Source organism: Salvelinus alpinus, chromosome 18 (assembly GCF_045679555.1).
Source record: "Salvelinus alpinus chromosome 18, SLU_Salpinus.1, whole genome shotgun sequence".
NCBI lineage: Eukaryota > Metazoa > Chordata > Actinopteri > Salmoniformes > Salmonidae > Salvelinus > Salvelinus alpinus.
In genome coordinates this window covers 12803880-12826040 of record NC_092103.1, presented here as the reverse complement: position 1 = coordinate 12826040, position 22161 = coordinate 12803880, and the positions used below count along the sequence as shown (strand labels likewise).

The window sequence follows — 22161 nt, the reverse complement described above, 5'->3', positions numbered from 1 at the left end:
TGATGTAAAGGAATATAGTGTTGTGAGATTGGGTTAAAAAGCCATAATCTTAGTCACGTGCTTTAAAAAAAAACAACTGAAAGTTGAAACTTCATTCATCTAAATCAAACCAACAGCCACACCCCATCTCTCCTCCAATCTCCTCAGCCTCCTCTCCTTGCCTCAGATCAGGACTTGAGGCTACTTGAACTCATTGCTCAACTATGCAGTAGAGAATTAGCTTGAGCCAAGAAGCAGAGATTGGGCTGTTTGACATTGACAAGCGGGCTGAGAGCTACACCCATACACCCTTCATCTCACCCAGTAGCTATGTCCCTCCTCACAGGGGACCAACCCCAGCCTTGCAGGCTTCCGGAGCCCGGAACACACATCACAGGTCTGGGCTGTTACTCAGTGGGGAGTGTGGACTGTAGGGAGTCTATGAAGGAGGACTACTTGGACAGTATGGAGCCCGTTGTGTTTGGGGTGGTGGAGCTTCCGAGGCGGTCTCGGGGGAGGTTGCTGCTGCATGGCATGGTGATGTTTGGAAGGGAATTTTGCTATGCGGTGGAGGCAGCCTTTGTCACGCCGGTGCTGCTTAGTGTCGGACTTCCTCAGAGCTTGTACAGCCTTGTGTGGCTGATCAGCCCCATCCTGGGCTTTCTGCTGCAACCCATCATCGGCTCGGCCAGCGACTACTGCAGGTCCCCGTGGGGCCGACGGAGGCCCTACATCCTCGCACTGGGGATTATGATGCTGATGGGCCTTACCTTGTTTCTAAATGGAGATGCAGTCATATCAGGTAAGAGCCCATGGCTATCAGGCATAGTGTTCTACAATGTATGTGAGAACTAGTCTATGTTTTTTCAATAGTTGTCACGGAGTTGGGCAGCTTGGATATGAGAAACCAAAATACTTCCACTGTAACATACGTAGTATATTTAATTTAAACTTGTGCTTAATTAATGGGCTGTTTCAATGTTGATAGAAAATGTAAATATTTGTTTTAACGCCCTGCCCGAGCCACCCCTACCCTAGGAGAAACATGAGGGTATCACGCTCTGAACTCAAACTGCTAATTAAATGATCTGAACACCAGATTATTTTGCTCAGACACGGTCTGAGATAGTCAAACTAATTAACAGCTGCCAGAAGAGGGCAGAAAACGAAGAATGATAATATTACATATTTACAGACACGTTACTGCATAATTTAGATGTGTGTGTGTTTGTCTGGCTGTTGAATGTGTTTCATAACCATTAATGAGATGGTGTCTTAGTGTGTCTAGACAGAAGGGTCAAATGTTCCTATTATTTTGACTGGACTGTTTCCCTTCACCAAGTTGATAGCACAAGATGTTCAGCAATTATTTCAGAAAAAAACATGCTCAACCGCAGGCCTTGAACAACAGTAATTATTGAAACCTTACTCTGAGTGCTGGAGACAATCCTGAGTATCAAGGTAAAAACTAACTATCATCATCTGCAAAGAACAGAAATGAAAGAGATATGGCATATCTTTACACCTCTGCAAATACTGAGACGTACACTGAACAAAAATGTAAAGGCAACATGTGAAGTGTTGGTCCCATGTTTCATGAGCTGAAATAAAAGATCCCAGAAATGTTCCATACGCACTAAAAGCTTATTTCTCTCAAATTTTGTGCACAGATTTGTTTACATCCCTGTTAGTGAACATTTCTCCTTTGCCAAGGTACTCCATCCCCCGGACAGGTGTGGCATATCAAGAAGCTGATTAAACAGCATGATCATTACACAGGTGCACCTTGTGCTGGGGGCAATAAAAGGCCACTAAAATGTACAGTTTTGTGACACAACACAATACCACCGATGTCTCAAGTTTTGAACTGTGAACTGTAACTCAGTAAAATCTTTTAAATTGTTGCATGTTGCATTTATATTTTTGTTCAGTGTACATGTTCGGCCCATACCTCTTTTCACAAACTGTTATATCCACTGTTGTTTATGTTGTTCATTTTCATGTCCGTCCATGAATTTGAGCTTACTGAAAAGGGATTGTTTAATTTATTGGGTCAGGTCTATGGTTAGCTCGTAAGACCTGGCTCAAAATACATATTTCAAATACTTTTAAATAGTTGAGCTGTGCTTGTGTATTGAAAAGTATAAATGTAAGTAGAATAATACTAAAATATGGAAATGCATTCTCTCCGTAAGGGATTGGATTTATTTTTGCAGCACTATCGTACATTGATCTGACTGATTTGTTTTCAGTGAATGCCTTCATTGTTGGTTTCAGTTATGCCGGATTTCACCTTCTCTGTAATAATACTGTACAATACAAAGTGTGACCACTTACAGTACTTTTGTTAAGTTGATTATTTCCATTCTTCAACACTGTAGTAAATAGCAAAACGGGATCTGTGACAATGCACACCCAGTGTGTTAGCTACTGTAGTGTACAGTACAGTATATGTGGATACAACGGATAAAACTAAGCTTTGAGGAAAGTTCTTGAATTTCTCCAAGATCAAAACGTAGGCCTCAATACATCCGGCATGCCTAATACGACTGCAACACAACACCCAACTGGGATTAGTAATCACCGAAAATTAAATACGTCTGTGCAGGTTTTAATTCTGCTGCAATCTGTCAGCCAATTGTTTCTCACTCAAGATTAAGGACATAATTCTGTTTGTTTGTGCTCCGCCGTGTGCACAACATAATTATGACAATTATTCTGATTGATTTGCAACAGTATCTCTTTTTGATGAGCATCAACACTAGATACTGTGATTACTCATACAAATGTTGTACACAGTGTCAGATTGAGGATATTAACGTACAATTAAGTAGGAGTTGTTTTTCTAGCCAGACAGAGCCACGCTGGCAATGGGTTTCAATTTGAGTTTATTTTCTTTTTAAAGGCCAAAAAGAAATTGCCTTTTGAACTGCCCTTGCATTGTGTTGAACAAAAGGAATGTGGTTTCAAACATGCTGTTCCTTGCTATGTGGTGAATGCACGATTGTATTAGCCCCCATCGATCTTGATGAAACCGTAAGTATCAACGTACTGAAACTACATGGTCAAATGTGTTTGATCAAGCTGCTAACAAGTCCACTGTTTACCTCAGAAGCCCTGGAAAATATGTCTCATCACGTCTGTAAATGTCAGCTGGGCCAGTGTCTGTCTTGAAGTTAATGGCTGAGCGAAAGATGCACTTCTTAAGGCAAACTGACATGATTCAGCTGCTACGCCTCATCCTAAACAAACACAAAAAAGCATTCAGAACTATCTGTTATTGAAAATGGATCTAGTTGTTGTAATGAGTGAAAGATCGGACAGACTGAAGCCGTAACTTGAAGTAAACTCCTGTCTTTCTCCTCTTTTGCAGCGTTAGTACAGGATAGGTCATTGAAGAGGATATGGGCCATCGTCATAGTCATGTTTGGAGTGGTGCTATTTGACTTCGCAGCAGACTTCATCGATGGGCCAGTCAAGGCCTACCTCTTTGACGTCTGCTCGTACACAGACAAGGAAAGAGGACTGCACTACCATGCCCTTCTCACAGGTAAGAAAAATATTATATAACCTCCCTCCCACTAGTCAGATTCAATATTGTTTGAGTGATAGGCTCTTACTGTTATGCTTGTGGGAATATAGAACTTCTAATTGGTAGGCAAATGTGGAGATTCATTGCTTTATTTGCTGTCTTTATTGATATAGGTTTACTTTTATATTGATATTATATGTATATTTTCAGAGTTTTGTTGTCATGTAGTTAATGTGATTGTTATGGAAAAAGAAAACTGCCGTCCCAATCTACACTCCTTTATATGAAGTTATTTTAGACAGTGCATATGAGGCAGCCAGACTGGGATCACTGGCTCAGTGCAGAGTGCATGTCTGGGTGTGGGGAGGAGAGGGTCCCTGCAGCACAGAGTGCATATTCACATGTGATGTAAATACCTCTCAGTACGCTCTGTGCTTTTAAGTGGCTGTTTAGTAACCTGGAGCCCGGCCCTCAGAGCTCGCACAGTGAGTGAGTCAGTCAACAAGCGCGTGAGTAAGTATTGGAGTGTACTAGCGAGCGAGTGCGTGGACTCGGGGTGGCACGGGGTGGTGTGAGTTTGTTCAGTAGGTTCTAATCCAGCAGATACTCAGTCATGTGTTGGAGTCATGAGTTGGAGCTGAGAGAGAGAGGGGAGGCACATGACCTGCTATTCACCGTAGCCCTGGTATGTGGAGGAATGTGTGTGTGTTTTCTTGATACACAAGAATTGGCTGTTATGATATTTCTCTTTTGTACTGTTTTATCATTGCAGTCACACAACTTAAACATAAAAAAACGCCCCAAATTTAATTTTGACTACCCTCACAACTCAAAAACTTTACTAGCCTGTGAATTTAGAGGTGATGAAATTGAGAGTCCATTAGTGGAAATACACAAATACATACACTACAGTTCAAAAGTTTGGGGTCGCTTAGAAATGTCCTTGTCTTTGAAAGAAAAGCACATGTTTTGTCCATTAAAATAACATCAAATTGATCAGAAATACAGTGTAGACATTGTTATTGTTGTAAATTACTATTGTAGCTGGAAACGGCAGATTCTTTATGGAATATCTACATAGGGGTACAGAGTACAGGTCGACCAAATATGATTTTCAACGCCGATACCGATTATTGGAGGACCAAAAAAGCCGATACCGATTAATCGGCCGATTTAAAAAATAAAAAATATAAAATTATATTTATTTGTAATAATGACAATTACAACAATACTGAATGAACACTTATTTTAACTTAATATAATACATCAAGAAAATCAATTTAGCCTCAAATAAATAATGAAACATGTTCAATTTGGTTTAAATAATGCAAAAACAAAGTGTTGGAGAAGAAAGTAAAAGTGCAATATGTGCCATGTAAGAAAGCTCATGTTTAAGTTCCTTGCTCAGAACATGAGAACATATGAAAGCTGGTGGTTCCTTTTAACATGAGTCTTCAATATTCCCAGGTAAGAAGTTTTAGGTTGTAGTTATTATAGGAATTATAGGACTATTTCTCTCTATACCATTTATATTTCATATACCTTTGACTATTGGATGTTCTTATAGGCACTTTAGTATTGCCAGTGTAACAGTACAGCTTCCGTCCCCCTCCTCGCTCCTACCTGGCTCGAACCAGGAACACATCGACAACAGCCACCCTCGAAGCAGCGTTACCCATGCAGAGAAGGGGGAACAACTACTCCAAGTCTCAGAGCGAGTGATGTTTGAAACGCTATTAGCGCGCACCCCGCTAACTAGCTAGCCATTTCACATCGGTTACACCAGCCTAATCTCGGGAGTTGATAGGCTTGAAGTCATATACAGCTCAATGCTTGGATCATTGCAAAGAGCTGCTGGCAAAACGCACGAAATTGCTGTTTGAATGAATGCTTACGAGCCTGCTGGTGCCTACCATCGCTCAGTCAGACTGCTCTATCAAATCATAGACTTAATTATAACATAATAACACACAGAAATACGAACATTAGGTCATTAATATGGTCGAATCCGGAAACTATCATCTCGAAAACAAAACATTTATTCTTTAGCAGAACTGCAGAACTGAAAAAGCGTGTGCGAGCAAGGAGAGTTACAAACCTGACTCAGTTACACCAGCTCTGTCAGGAGGAATGGGCCAAAATTCACCCAACTTATTGTGGGAAGCTTGTGGAAGGCTACCCAAAAGGTTTGACCCAAGTTAAACAATTTAAAGGCAATGCTACCAAATACTAATTGAGTGTATGTGAACTTCTGACCCACTGGGAATGTGATGAAAGAAATAAAAGCTGATATAAATCATTCTCTATACTATTATTCTGACATTTCACATTCTTAAAATAAAGTGGTGATCCTAACTGACCAAAGACAGGGAATTTTTACTAGGATTAAATGTCAGGAATTGTGAAATACTGAGTTTAAATGTATTTGGTTAAGGTGTATGTAAACTTCCAACTTCAACTGTATTTAGAATTCAAGGCACACTTAACCAGCATGGCTACCACAGCATTCTGCAGTGATATGCCATCCCATCTGGTTTGCGCTTAGTGGGACTATCATTGGTTTTTCAACAGGACAATGACCCAAAACACACCTCCAGGCTGTGTAAGGGCTATTTGACCAAGGAGAGTGATGCATCATATGACCTGGCCACAATCGCCCGACCTCAACCCAATTGAGATGGTTTGGGATAAGTTGGACCACAGAGTGAAGGAAAAGCAGTCAACAAAGGCTCAGCATATATGGGAACCCTTTCAAGACTGTTGGAAAAGCATTCCTCATGAAGCTGGTTGAGAGAATGCCAAGAGTGTACCGAGCTGTCAAGGCAAAGGGTGGCTACTTTGAAGAATCTAAAATCTAAAATATATTTTGATTTGTTTAACACTTTGCCTTGACAGCTTAACACATGATTCCATATGTGTTATTTCATAGTTTTGATGTCTTCACTATTATTCTACAATGCAGGAAATTGTCAAAATAAAGAAAAACCCTTGCATGAGTAAGTGTGTCCAAACCCTTGCTTGCATGAGTAAGTGTTTCCAAACGTTTGACTGGTACTGTATGTCCAGACAATGCAGACACAGTTGATGTAAAATCCTAGTTAGACGTTCTCAAAATTGCTGCATAATTTATGAGAAGGTTTGCGTTACAGGTTTCTCAATGTAGGATGCTGGTGTAAGAATTTAGGGAACAGACAGTAGTATGTCCAGATTATAGGGATATGTCTGACAGAACAAGCCACTTATCTGTGTGCAGGATCGTACTACGTGACAACTCATTTATCACAACATTACTCCCAGCTTCTCTGATTTCACCCAGCCTAAATGTTACATTGTGACATGAGCTTTAAATTCAGATGCAAGAAGCATTATATTATAAATCGGACACTGTATTTATTAAATACAGCCCACGTTATCTTCCTTGGTAAATTCAAAACCCCCACAGGCAAAATGGCATCAGGTAGCCTAGCGGTTAAAGCGTTGGACCAGTAACCGAAAGGTTAATAGTTCAAATTCAGATCAGACAAAGGTGAACAATCTGCTGATGTGCCCTTGAGCAAGACACTTAATCCTAATGTTAAGACCTTAGCCGTGACCCCACTCCCAGAGGATGTCTCGGGGAGTTTGCATATGCAAAGAACACATTACCAATTCACACGTGTATGATACATACTTGTACATGTCTGAAATAGGACAAATATAACCACCCTCCAAATTATTATTATTAATGATGAAATGTTTTTGAAAATGTTCAGTACAATTCCTGGATTGCAGATGCCGTCTGATGACTGTGCTATGACCAATAGCCTAGGACCCCCACCAACTGACCTGATAACCAATCTCTATTGTGCCTGTTGTCTGTTGTAGGGCTTGGGGGTGCCTTTGGGTACCTCGTGGGAGCCATGGACTGGGGTCACTCGTCCCTGGGCCGACTGCTGGGGTCAGAGTACCAGGTCATCTACTTCTTCTCTGCTCTGACCTGGATGGTATTCCTCATCGTGCATCTCTTCAGCATCCCAGAGACACCCCTGGCCAAGGACATTAGCTTGGACGTGTTGACCCCCAATGCCCTCCTCCTCCTCAGCACACACAGCAGCAGTGGTGGCTACGGATCCTTGCATGGATCGATGTCCCAAGAGTCGGAGGCAGACCTCCGGCCTCGTTCATTCTCTGCCCTGGGGGAAGCCAATTCCGTCACATCCAGTGCCAAGCAACCCAACAAAGAGGTATGACAAAGACACACCATGAAGTCTAGTCTGGCTGACCTTCTCTATGAGATCCTGACTTTGACACCAATACTGTGTTTTACAGGTAACAAAACAAAGAGATCAGTCTATGAAACTACACACACAAATGGAATGTCAAATCCTTTGAAACACATCAGTGTTTAATGGCATCAGTGTTTATTAAGAAGAATGTGATCACACTGTAGAGTAATCTTAATGTACAGTGCAGTATACATGCTTTGATTTAGGGTTTTATGTTCATATCTCATGGCACTTCTATGGAACTTAAAAGGAGGTGACTACCTCTCGAGCATCTCCTTGGGTAAAAGCTCTTGATTTCCTCATGAGGAGATATGTATTATATACTATTTACACAGTATAGTGTGACCTTTGTGTTTTCTGACACGTGTCTCACTAAACGCTGCTCGCACGCAGGCCCTGACCCCTAGGCTCCAGGCTCTGACTTTAGGTTTGTTTTTGATAGGTTAAAGCCTGGGAATTATGTAAAGTACTTATGTATTAGTAACAATGACCCTGTTGTATACTGATAACGCAAAATTAATGCTTGAGCTTTAAGTATGAGAACAAGTCATTTATAAAGCCATGAGTGTCAATACTCTCAATATTAGACTACGCAAACAGTCTGGGTGTGCATATCTCTCTTTGGAGCATTGTGAGTGGTCTGTGTCCTTAGTCAAATGTGGAATCGCTGTGTGAGATATGTGCTTTCACGTCTCTATGGTGTAACATTGCTCTGGTGTGTGGCAGTGGTGACCACTCCACAGGCATTGCCATAGTAACCACATAATTTGAATTTTCCAGTATTTCAATGTGTATAATTTCCATATATGGTTTGGATAGAGGAGAGTGGATAGAGAAGGTGGGAGGTGGGGATTGGAGACAGCAGGATTGTTAGAGGACAAGGGTCATGCAGTTATTTAAAGAAGCAGGAAACAGTAACTAGTGTCTGTCTGTTCCCAAACCCAGTGGTAATGGAGGAAACAGGTTTTCTTAGTTACCAGCGTCAGCTGGATTACATGCATGGTTACCTTGACACTGATTAGACCAGGCAGTCATCAGGTCTGGCTAGAGTGTAAAACAACCACTAAAAGGTTGCAATGTCACCTCACACGAGAAAGCCATTTAAACCATCATTATACTGTACTGTGGCAGTGGCGGTTCTAGCTTGTAATCATAACATTTCAAACTATATAAATATAAAAATATATACAAAAATAAGAAGTAACAAAGACAAATGTTGATTTGGCACTTGAGCATCAATACATTACCCATCCCCCAACACTGTCAACCAAGAGTCAAGACTAAACCAATTCACCTTGGTGGTGTGCAGACTGGTTTTATATTATTCTTAACGATTTTGCACAAACCAGAAAAAAATGCAACCATATGTCTGTGAAACTACATATTATCAGTATTATGAATGAATTATAGTTTATCTGGTAGCATTTCGTAGTGTGAATGATTTGACTAATTGCATTAGTACTGTACAAATTTAGAGGTGCACTTTTTGATAGATTTTCCTGCTCCCCCTACCTCGGGCTTCCAGTGGGGAGACCTGAGGTCAACCTACCCCAGCCTCCCTCCCCATCTCGTACTTCTGAGTGGGAGACCTTCCCAGGCAGTAGCCTCCCTAGCTCACAAACTAGAATCAGGGTGCCCACTCCGACAAGGTTAATTGACCCACAGTCCCACACGGTGACATCATATCATTGACATGACGTGCAAATGAGCGATAGAAAACCGATCACGCAAATGTCCCCATTCCTAATTTTTTTTGTGCGGGCGTCCTGTGCCGGCCCTGGCAAGATGGCGCCCTGGGCAGCTGCCCATGTCGCCTATACCTAAATCCGCCACTTGCTACAGGTATAGGTAGCTCAGCCCCTGGAATTAAATGAATTACATGACCTCTAAGGCTCAGACAGCCATTCAAACCAGTGCTCTGAATGAGACACATTGAAACCCAGACTAGTATTCAACAATCTAATTCAGCACCATAACAGTGGAAATGTAATGACTGTATTTATGCCCAGCGTGTAACTATAGCTGGAAATGAATTATGACTGACTTTTCAGTTATTCAACATTTTATGAAAAGAGACAGGAATGATTACTGTATGTTCTTAGATGATACTATTCCAGCAGGCAAGGGTCCTCTATTATCACAGTAGTCAGACAGGGTACTTTGGTGCAACCATAGATTTTCATATTCTATTTCGATGGGTACAGCCACTTCACAGAATTCCTAGAAAATGTTGATTGGGAATTTATTTGGGGATAATAACATGAGTTTATTGTATGCTGTCATGCCACACTGTGTACATTTACACAATATAAAAAAGCGTTCAATCAGAGAGAACATTAGTTACTATACTAAACCAGAACACGATTATAGAAATAGAACACACAGTACATTTTATTTCACCCTTTTCTTTAATCCCTTTGTCACGCCCTGGCCTTAGTATTCTTTGTTTTCTTTATTATTTTAGTTAGGTCAGGGTGTGACATGGGTATTTATGTGGGTTTTTGTAGTGTCCAGGGTGATTGTAAGGTTTAGGGGGTTTATTTAGAGTAGTTGGCTTTATGTTTAGTATAGTTGTCTAGCTGTGTCTATGTTGTGTGTAGTTGTCTAGGAAAGTCTATGGTTGCCTGAATGGGTTCCCAATTAGAGACAGCTGGTTTCTGTTGTCTCTGATTGGGAGCCATATTTAAGGTAGCCATAGGCTTTAGTTTGTTGTGGGGAATTGTCTATGTAGAACGTTTGTAGCCTGTATGTATGTGCACAACGTTTGTAGCTTCACGGTCGTTTTGTTGTTTTGTTAGTTTGTATAGTGTTTTGTGTCGTGTTCATCTTCGTGGTGTTATTAAAAGAAGATGGCTTATTTTCCAAATGCTGCGTTTTGGTCCGTCTCTCAACCACACGTTCGTGACAGAATTCCCCAACTCAACAGGATCAAGCAGCATGATCGGAACCAACAACAGCGGCAAAGTAAACAGGACTCATGGACATGGGAGGAGATCCTGGACGGCAAAGGACCAGGGGAATATCGCCGTCCCAAAGCGGAGCTGGAGGCAGCGAAAGCGGAGAGGCGGTTTTATGAGGCAAAGGCAAGGCAGAGTGGCTGGAAGCCCGTGAGTAACACCCAAAAATTTCTTGGGGGGGGGCTAAAGGGGAGTGTGGCGAAGCCGGGTTGGATACCTGAGCCAACTCCCCGGGCTTGCCGTGGAGTAAGAGGGCGTCGTACTGGTCAGACACCGTGTTATGCGGTAAAGCGCACGGTGTCCCCAGTACGCGTGCTTAGCCCAGTGCGGGCTATTCCACCTTGCCGCACTGGGAGGGCTAGGTTGGGCATCGAGCCGAGTGCCATGAAGTCGGCCCAACGTATCTGGTCTCCAGTACGTCTCCTCGGGCCGGCGTACATGGCACCAGCCTTACAGGTGGTGTCCCCGGTTCGCCTGCATAGCCCAGTGCGGGCTATTCCACCTCGCCGCACTGGCAGGGCTACGGGGACCATTCAACCTGGTGAGGTTGGGGAGGCTCGGTGCTCAAGAGCACGTGTCCTCCTTCACGGTCCGGTATATCCGGTGCCACCTTCCCACCCCAGCTCAGTACCACCAGTGCCTACACCACGCACCAGGCTTCCAGTGCATCTCCAGAGCCCTGTTCCTCCTCCACGCACTCTCCCTATGGTGCGTGTCTCCAGCCCAGTGCCTCCAGTTCCGGCACCACGCACCAAGCCTCCTGTGCGTCTCCAGAGCCCTGTACGCACTGTTCCTTCTCCCCGCACTCGCCCTGAGGTGCGTGCCCTCAGCCCGGTACCTCCAGTTCCGGTACCACGCACCAGGCCTAGAGTGCGCCACGAGAGTCCAGTGTGCCCTGTTGTTGTTCCCCGCACTAGCCTGAAGGTGCGTGTCCTTAGCCCGGTACCTCCTGTTCAGGTACCACGCACCAGGCCTATAGTGCGTCTCAGCCGGCCAGAGTCTGCCGTCTGCCCAGCGGCGCCTGAACTGCCCGTCTGCCCAGCGGCGCCTGAACTGCCCGTCTGCCCAGCGGCGCCTGAACTGCCCGTCTGCCCAGCGGCGCCTGAACTGCCCGTCTGCCCAGCGGCGCCTGAACTGCCCGTCTGCCCAGCAGCGCCTGAACTGCCCGTCTGCCATACGCCGTCTGAACTGTCCGTCTGCCATGAGCCTGCAAAGCCGCCCGTCTGCCATGAGCCTGCAAAGCCGCCCGTCTGCCATGAGCCTACAGAGCCGTCCGCCAGACAGGAGCCGCTAGAGCCGTCCGCCAGACAGGAGCCGCTAGAGCCGTCCGCCAGACAGGAGCCGCTAGAGCCTTCCGCCAGACCGGATCAGCCAGAGCCTTCCGCCAGACCGGATCAGCCAGAGCCTTCCGCCAGACCGGATCAGCCAGAGCCTTCCGCCAGACCGGATCAGCCAGAGCCTTCCGCCAGACCGGATCAGCCAGAGCCTTCCGCCAGACCGGATCAGCCAGAGCCTTCCGCCAGACCGGATCAGCCAGAGCCTTCCGCCAGCCATGACCGTCCAGAGCCGTCAGCGAGCCATGACCGTCCAGAGCCGTCAGCGAGCCATGACCGTCCAGAGCCGTCAGCGAGCCATGACCGTCCAGAGCCGTCAGCGAGCCATGACCGTCCAGAGCCGTCAGCGAGCCATGACCGTCCAGAGCCGTCAGCGAGCCATGACCGTCCAGAGCCGTCAGCGAGCCATGACCGTCCAGAGCCGTCAGCGAGCCATGACCGTCCAGAGCCGTCAGCCAGCCATGACCGTCCAGAGCCGTCAACCAGCCAAGAGCGTCCAGAGCCAGCCAGCCAGGATCCGCCAGTCATTCTGGTGTTGCCCCTCATTCTGGTGTTGCCCCTTATTCTGGTGTTGCCCCTCATTCCGGTGTTGCCCCTCATTCCGGTGCTGCTCCTTATCCTGGAGATGCCCCTTAATTTAGGTAGGGTTATTTGGAGGGTGGTCATTGTGGGGAGGCTACAGAAGCTGGCTTTATGTTTAGTATAGTTGTCTAGCTGTGTCTATGTTGTGTGTAGTTGTCTAGGAAAGTCTATGGTTGCCTGAATGGGTTCCCAATTAGAGACAGCTGGTTTCTGTTGTCTCTGATTGGGAGCCATATTTAAGGTAGCCATAGGCTTTAGTTTGTTGTGGGGAATTGTCTATGTAGAACGTTTGTAGCCTGTATGTATGTGCACAACGTTTGTAGCTTCACGGTCGTTTTGTTGTTTTGTTAGTTTGTATAGTGTTTTGTGTCGTGTTCATCTTCGTGGTGTTATTAAAAGAAGATGGCTTATTTTCCAAATGCTGCGTTTTGGTCCGTCTCTCAACCACACGATCGTGACACCCTTGTCCTTTGTTTTTCCCCACTCGGTTCCCGACTTGTTAAAACAGGATTTTTGCAGGATTAGGCTAGTATATCTATCATTAGCTAAAAGTCTTCATCTGACCTCTCTCTTTATTCTTATCTGACCCCCTACTGTTCCTTGTTCTTTTTTAATTCCCTCTGTTCTGACCCCCTGCTGTTCCTGTGTGGGTCCTTCTGAAGTCTCATGACCTGACCCTGTGTGTTTCTCTATACTGCAGCAGAAGAGGATGACTCTGAAGTCATGTCTCCTGGCCATGATTAACATGCCTAGTCATTACCGCTGTCTCTGTGTCAGTCACCTGCTGGGTTGGACTGCCTTCCTCTGCAACATGCTTTTCTTCACAGACTTCATGGGACAGGTGAGAAGAAAAAAAGAGAGAGAGAGAGAGAGGTGGAGTGAGAGATGGAGTGAGAGTGTGTGTACGCGTGTGTCTGTTTCTGTGTCTGTGCGGCGGGAAGAGTGGGTCGTTCGTTCAGTGTCGCTACCATTAAACATTAAACTAATGCTATCACTCATTCACTACTACTGATTACTCTTATTTGACAGTGGTCATTAAAGAAGTGAATCTTTTCACTCAATTTAAATTCTCATCTCGTCTTTAACTTTAGGCGATAGCAAAATGTTTGCCATCGTGTTCATTAATATGCTTCCTCTGTTGGTTTAGCTCCATCACAACAAACCCTGATTGGTGAGCAGTCTCTTGTCACAGCATTAGCTGATTGGTTTTGTGTGCTCAGATGAATTGGTCTGTAATGACAGACAGGCGGTTATAGTGATCATGGCTGATCTGGATGCTACAAGCACTCACACAGGCCGCAGTTACACGGTGGTCATGGTGAATTAGTGGTTGCAGGCAGACTGAGGCAGATTGAGCAGCATGCCAGGCGTGAACAAACCCTGCTTTGGCTGTGTCAATAGAGAGCTGTGGCACAGAGATGGCTTATGATGTTGATACAGGCTTTGGCAGCTATATGATAACAAATGGGATGGAGCTTGTTAACTGTTATAAGCTACTGTACAGCACATGCACTATAAAGAAAATGCATCATAATCATCCTCATTATCCCTCACTTCATGCAGGCACTAGCTTTTATCTCAATCCTCAAAACCCATACCACCACTTGTATTGATTATGTGTGGGGGTGACTTTGCCTCCATTTTGTATGTGATTGTCATAATTATCATACTTAGGCATAACTTGTGTATAATAATGGTTGAGTTGATTGTGTGTGTTGACAGATTGTGTATAAGGGCAACCCATATGCGGACCATAACTCCACAGCCTACGAGCGGTATGAGAGGGGGGTGGAGATTGGATGCTGGGGTCTCTGCATCAACGCCGTCTCCTCTGCTCTTTACTCCTGTAAGTCATGTCGCAGCAAGCATAAGACATTATTGGAGTCAGCTAATGTCCACAACATGTGATTTAGCTCAAGGCCCCCTTTCTGATTTTCTGTACTTGCATATTTGTGATACTGAATGTTATCAGATCTTCAACCAAAACCCAGTATTAGATAAGGAACCTGAGTTAAAAAACAACACATAATGGGACCCATCTCATCCAAAAAGTTGACTCAAGTTTGCCAAAAAGCACCTGGAAGCACCTGGATGATCATCAAGACTCTTGGAAGAATGTTCTATGAACAGGTGAATCAAAATTATAACATTTTGGACGACATGGGTCCCATTATGCCTGGCGAAAACCAAACATTGTATTCCACAGTAAGAACCTTATACCAATGGTCAAGCATGGTGGTGATAGTGTGATGGTTTGGGGCTGTGTCCTTGCCTTAATAGAAGGAACCATAAATTCTGTGTTATGTCAGAGAATTCTACTGGAGAATGTCAGGCCATCCGTCTGTGAGCTGAAGGTGAACCGCAGCTGGGTTATGCAGCAAGACAATGATCCAAAACACACAAGTCTACATGAAAATGGCTAAAAAGCAACAAAATTGATGTTTTGGAATGGCCTAGTCGAAGTCCAGACCTAATCCCAATTGAGATGTTGTGGCAGGACTTGAAGCGAGCAGTTCATGCTTGAAAACCCACAAATGTTGCTGAGTTAGAGCAGTTCTGCATGGAAGATGGGCCAAACTTCCTCCACAGCGACATGAGCCTGATCAATAACTCCAGGAAGTGTTTGGTTGCAGCTAAAGGTGGCACAACCAGTTTGTTGAAAAACCTTTGGCAGCGATTACAGGCTTGAGTCAAGCTTGGCACACCTGTATTTGGGGAGTTTCTCCCATTCTTCTCTGCAGATCCTCTCAAGCTCTGTCAGGTTGGATGGGGAGCATCGCTGCACAGCTACTTTGCACAGCAGAGATGGTTGTCCTTCTAGAAGGTTCTCCCATCTACATAGAGAAACTCTTGAGCTCTGTCAGAATGACCATAGAGTTCTTGGTCACCTCCCTGACCAAGGCCCTTCTCCCCCGATTGCTCAGTTTGGTCGGGCGGCCAGCTCTAGGAAGAGTCTTGGTGTTTCCAAGCGTCTTCCATTTAAGAATGATGGAGGCCACTGTGTACTGCACTCAATTTCAAGTCTCATAGCAAAGGGTCTGAATACTTATGTAAATAAGGCATTTCTGTTTTGAAATGTTAAAAAAATCTGTTTTCGCTTTTTCGTTTTGGGGTAATGTGTGAGGAAAATGGTCCTGAGGAAAATTTGGTGAGGAAAATTGATGAGGAAAAATTTATAATTTAATCAATTTTAGAATAAGGCTGTATTGTAACAAAATGTTGAAAAATTCAAGGTGTCATACTTAAAATGAACCTTTAACAAGGCACACATGTTAATTGAAATGCATTCCAGGTGACTACCTCATGAAGCTGATTGAGAGAATGCAGTCATCAAGGCAAAGGGTGGCTACTTTGAAGAATCTAAAATCTAAAATACATGTTGATTTGTTTAACACTTTTTTGGTTACTACATGATTCCATATGTGTTTTTCATAATGTTGATGTCTTCACTGTTATTCTGCAATGTAGAAAATAGTACAAATGCCTTGAATGAGTAGGTGTGTCCAAAGTTCTGACTGCTACTGTATATATACAAAGAAATGTCAATAGAAAAACAGGTAAAACTAAACGAAATACAGCTAGTTTGCTGTCTTTCCAGCTTAAGTCTGAAGTGATTGTGTCCTGTTGGAAGGTTAATCTTCACACCATTCTGAGGTCCTGAGCGCTCTGGAGCGCTAGCGTGTCATGGAACACACCTTCCACGTTATTCATTATTTTCCATAGAACGCATAGCCACTTGTTGATTATGCCTTACTTAATTATACATGTGGTCTTCTTGGACACGTTCTGTGTTCTTATACTTAACCAATAAGGCACGAGGGGGTGTGGTATATGGCCAATATACTATGGCTAAGGACTGTTCTTACGCACGACGCTTCATGGAGTGCCTGGATGCAGCCCTTAGCCGTCGTATATTGGCCATATACCACAAACCCCTGAGGTGCTTTATTGCTACTATAAACTGGTTACCAATGTAATTAGAGCAGTGAAAATACATTTTTTGTCAAACCCGTGGTAGATGGTCTGATATACCATGGCTGTCAGCCAATCAGCATTCAGGACTCGATTCACCCAGTTTATTAACAGTAGTATATAATGTAACAAAAAAGGCTTACTTGGCAGTACCAGTCCACATACTGTTCAACCCTTCTGTTGTGTTCGTTTCATGTTAATTCATTCTGTGTTCCCGGTCCAAAATAACCGCCCCCATTATAGCTGATTATAAATCCATAATAATGCATATATTATCACCTAATGTTGTGTTAGATCTTTTTATCAACTTAAGTTCTTGTGAACATCACAAGTTTTGAACTTCTATTTGCTATTTATGGCCTGTAGGCCTCAATGACCTGAGCTCATACAACTTGTTTTTGAGTTTAAAAAAAGCATAATGTGTGGATTATTTTGACTATAACAAATAATCAGATGTAACATATTGTGCTATTTATCACAGACTACTTTGTGTCAAAGTTTAACAAGGACTCTCTCCTCCTCACCAGTGTCATGATCAAAGATATGATCAAGAGCCTCACATACAGTATATCGTTTGGTCATTGTGCTGCTACAGAATGAATTGTGAGCAAGGCCTCAAAAAAGCTTTATATACCAGAGCTGCGAGAAAAGTTCTATATATTATTGAAACAATGTTGCGATTGTTTGTGAGAATGCCAACAGGTGTGGTTCCTGTGGGGGAAAGATTATATTGAGGAAAGGTTCCCGTGGGGGTTGCCATGGAAGCCAAGAAGGTGTGTGGGTGTGTGTGTGTGTGTGTGTGTGTGTGTGTGTGTGTGTGTGTGTGTGTGTGTGTGTGTGTGTGTGTGTGTGTGTGTGTGTGCTCAAACACACATGCATGTGGGGGTCTGGGAATGGAAGTGGGTCCATCTGATGACTGGGCACGTGCCTGAACTCAATTTTATACACTAATTGTAGTCTCACCCATTCATTTCTAATGACCGGGAATACCACAGGTGTACAAAAGTTAAATAAAACACCCACAATTTTATGAAAATCATCTAAATGTATTTAGTGTGTTCAGATGACCTTTGTGGACAAAGTCATGGAACCTTGTGACAATCAGATTAAATGAACTACATTTTTCAGAGAGAAAACATATAAATAGTTCCAATTTGACCGGAACACAGCAGGAGGGTTAAAGCTGAAATCTCTCTCACTCTCCCTCTTACCCTCTCTCCACCCTCCCCTCCTTCCTTCTCTCTCTGATGTGTCTGCAGATGTCCAGAGGCTGCTGCTGCCCTACATCGGTCTGAAGGGGCTCTATTTCGTAGGATACTTTGTGTTTGGTCTGGGCACCAGTCTTATCGGCCTGTTCCCCAACATTATCACCACCCTCATCCTGTGCAGTGTCTTCGGAGTCATGTCCAGCACCTTGTACACCATCCCCTTCAACCTCATCTCAGAGTACCACCGCGAGGAGGAGGTCAGTACCCTCTCTCTCATAGCCTGGTCCCAGATCTGGTTGTCCCACTACAAATGACCATAGGAGTTGGCAAGACCGCATTAACAGATCTGGGACCAGGCTACTCTCTCACACCTCAGATAGTTGGAACTGATAGTGGAATGTACATTCTGAGGCTGTAGCAGCTTACGTTAAAAGCTAATAATGTGTAGTAGTTGTGAACCTCGTCCACCACCTGTCTGTAGCTCATACACGGAGTGATGCACATCTGTAACTTGAATACTCACCATGTGTCATGTATCACCGCTCCCCTTTTCGCGTAGAGTTACTTTCTAATTCTATTGATTGATTTTGTCTTTATTCGGTTTTCTGTCCAGCGAGTGTCATAAATCACTTGTAATTCACAATGCAAATGTAATCCCACTAATAGGTTGCTTTCTCTGGAAGACTTGAATGTCATTCAGGGAAAATAACTTTGTACCCGCATTTCTTTTGAATTGATTCCCAAACTGTCTAAATCAATACCCATCACCCTTCCAAAGAAGAGTGTGTTATAAGACAAGGAGTGGTGAGGAATGGCATCCAAATGTGTCTTAATACAGTGAGATGATGACAGAGTGGACCCACGTGCATCACTAGACCTGCTTCTGATTACATTACCACTTCCCTTCACCATCAGATGGGTGACTTTCTGTCCTCCCAACCCCCGTCTCCCCACTCCCCGTGAGCATGACTCTTTGCCAGGCCATAGGTCCCAGCTATCTGTTGAGCCTTTCAATGTTGAGTGGTCAACGCTGTGTTGGTCAGCGTGGTCCCCGTGCTAAGAGCAGGTGTGCTCTTCACAACAGACAGGCCTCCCAAACACCCTCCCCTGTCTCTACAGACAGATTGGACAACCTGTTCCTTTCCTTAACGCTGATGCTCAACAGGCCTCGCTTAGACAAGCTGCTGTTAGTGCTTTGGCTAAGCAGTGAACACCCTTTCATTATGTAAATAGGGAAAGGCTTGGCTTTGGATGGAAAAAAGGGATTAATGAGATTCAGTTTAGCCAATCTGCACTTCACTTTGGATTCAACACTTTGTCACCTTCAGTAAGGGCATCTCTGGACAGCGCTCCATGTTTAATTGTGAAAATAGTAGACGTATATTCTATAATCTCAGGACGTGGGGAAATACATTTGATCCAAATAATTTAGATTGATGAAACGCACATTTTATCTCAATGAAAATGGGAAAGTTATATTGCTTTTTTATAGGCAAGTGGTATGTTATCCACATGAGAACATCAATTAAACAGCAATAAAGACCCCAAATTACTAACTGTAGTCCAGTCTGCCAATGCACGAGGCTGATTCATTTTGGAACATATAATCCCTAAATTGCTGGTTTCACCAAGAGTTAGGGAAAGACTAATACTGCATAATCAAACAGATGGAAGATTCCAACAATGTCTCCAACTGACAAAGCAAAAGTGTTTTCCACTATTGTACTTTTCCTTCAAATCACTATCATGTTCATGTCTGTTTTTCCACTATTTCCCTCTGATAGATTAGTCAATTACACAGATTTATATCAGACCAAACATATCTAGTTTCAGCTCCATTTCCTATCAATCTATTAACTCCCTTTAGAGCAGGACATGAAGGGGATTTGTGTTAACTAGTTTATTGATTTGGAGCTGAAGCATTGCTTGTAATTCTGCTTACTAGGCTATGTTCACAAAATACTTCCACAGCTGCTCTTGTTCTTATAATGTGTCACAACAGGTTACATTTCCTTTAGTGTTACAACATGTTCTTTCACAGCATGTCATATACTGGGTGGACTGTGGACTGCGTGTGCGACTATGAGAGTGTGTTTGTTAAACAGTAAGTAGCATTTCTAAAATGGATTCTTCCTGTTGTGACACCAGTTGCAGAGGAAGATGGGGAAAGGGAATCCTGCAGGACAGGATCGAGGCACCGGCGTGGATTGTGCAGCGCTCACGTGTATGGTGCAGCTGGCTCAGATCATCGTGGGGGCGGGACTGGGGGCATTGGTTAACATGGCAGGAAGTGTGATTGTGGTGGTCCTGTCAGCGTCGACAATGTCTCTAATTGGCTGTCTGTTCATTGCCCTCTTCATCAAATACGTGGAATAACCTCTTAATAAAGATATTTACTTATACCCTTTAACCTCGTCTCCCTCTTCCTTACACCCCATTAAGGTTTTTGTACATGGATTAAAAGCTGCTTCATATGCTCTTGAGCAAGGCAAAACAAACTGTGCAGATCAATGTGTTCCACTCATCCTCCCTATGTTCCCCATTTGCTATACCAATAGATGTTCTAAAAAATATGTTGGTGAAGACAGATGGGGCATACTAATGGTGTGCCCTTAGGCGAGGCTTTTAACCAATATAAATCCATCTGTATCGAAGTCGAAACTGTGAGCCAACTTGCCCCAGATGAATTATGTCAAGCACATCACTCGAAATTGAATTCATTCAAATGAAAGAAGTTAGAAATCCTAGACGTTATTTTATGTGGGTTGAACTACTTTGAAACACATGTGCACAGAAGCATCCTACTGGGCAAATACTGGTTGAATCAACATGGTTTCCACATCATTTCAACCCAAAACTTTGATGTGATGATGTTGTCGCACTGTGTTGCTGTTTTTGTCGCACTGCTTTGCTTTATCTTGGCCAGGACGCAGTTGTAAATGAGAACTTGTTCTCAACTGGCCTACCTGGTTAAATAAAGGGGGAAAAAATAAAACATGTACGTGGGAAAAGTAATCAACGTAAGGGATTTTCATTTTATTTACCCAACTTTTTACCTAAACCCAATGACATGGTGATATGTTCTGATGATTTCATGTTGAATTCCCATTCGTTGACAACTCAACCAAATGTTAATCAAAACTAGACATTGAACTGACATTTGCGCCCTGTAGGATGTATTGTGAAGTATATCATGTGGTATGTATGCACGGAGGTGCAGTATTCATCCCCCTTGGCGTTTTTCCTATTTTGTTGCATTACAACCTGTAATTTAAATGTATTTTTTATTTGGATTGCATGTAATGGACATACACGAAATAGTCCAAGTTGGTGAAGTGAAATTTAAAAAATTACTTGTTTCAAAAAATATTTAAAAAAATTAAAAACTGAAAAGTGGTGCTATGAAACCCCTAAATAATATCTGGTGCCACAAATTACCTTCAGAAGTCACACACTTAGTTAAATAAAGTCCACCTGTGTACAATCTAAGTGTCACATGATCTGTCACATGATCTCAGTACATACAGTTCAAGTCGGAAGTTTACATACACTTAGGATGGTGTCATTAAAACTAGTTTTTCTTGTTAACAAACTATAATTTTGGCAAGTTGGTTAGGACATCTATTTTGTGCATGACACAAGTAATTTTTCCAACAATTGTTTACAGACAGATTATTTCACTTATAATTCACTGTATCACAATTCCAGTGGGTCAGAAGTTTACATACACTAAGTTGACTGTGCCTTTAAACAGCTTGAAAAATTCCAGAAAATGGTGGCATGGCTTTAGAAGCTTCTGATAGGCTAATTGACATCACTTGACTCAATTGTAGGTGTATCTGTGGATGTATTTCAGGGCCTACCTTCAAACTCAGTGCCTCTTTGCTTGACATCATGGGAAAATCAAAAGTAATCAGCCAAGACCTCAGAAAGAAAATGTAGACCTCCACAAGTCTGGTTCATCCCTGGGAGCAATTTCCATACGCCTGAAGGTACCACGTTCATCTGTACAAACAATAGTACGCAAGTATAAACACCATGGGACCACGCAGCCATCATACCGCTCAGGAAGGAGACTGTCTCCTAGAGATGAACGTACTTTGGTACAAAAGTGCAAATCAATCCCAGAACAACAGCAAAGGACCTTGTGAAGATGCTGGAGGAAACAGGTACAAAAGTATCAATATCCACAGTAAAACGAGTCCTATATCGACATAACCTGAAAGGCCGCTCAGCAAGGAAGAAGCCACTGCTCCAAAACTGCCATAAAAAAGCCGGACTATGGTTTGCAACTGCACATGGGGACAAAGATCATACTTTTTGGAGAAATGT

General features: G+C 43.4%; 1 protein-coding gene across 2 annotated transcripts; it reads left to right on the top strand.

Moving 5' to 3' along the window:
* Window positions 1-164: 164 nt before the first annotated feature.
* On the top strand, window positions 165-20239 carry slc45a2 (solute carrier family 45 member 2). Of its 2 annotated transcripts, XM_071350221.1 has the most exons (7): window positions 165-781; window positions 3353-3529; window positions 7376-7734; window positions 13350-13490; window positions 14372-14495; window positions 17881-18086; window positions 19978-20239. In XM_071350221.1, exons 1-7 carry the CDS (start codon window positions 310-312, stop codon window positions 20203-20205), a joined length of 1707 nt encoding a protein of 568 aa, XP_071206322.1. In that variant the 5' UTR covers window positions 165-309; the 3' UTR covers window positions 20206-20239. The 2 variants fall into 2 exon arrangements, with proteins under 2 accessions (XP_071206322.1, XP_071206323.1); XM_071350222.1 differs by lacking the exon at window positions 13350-13490.
* Window positions 20240-22161: the final 1922 nt, after the last annotated feature.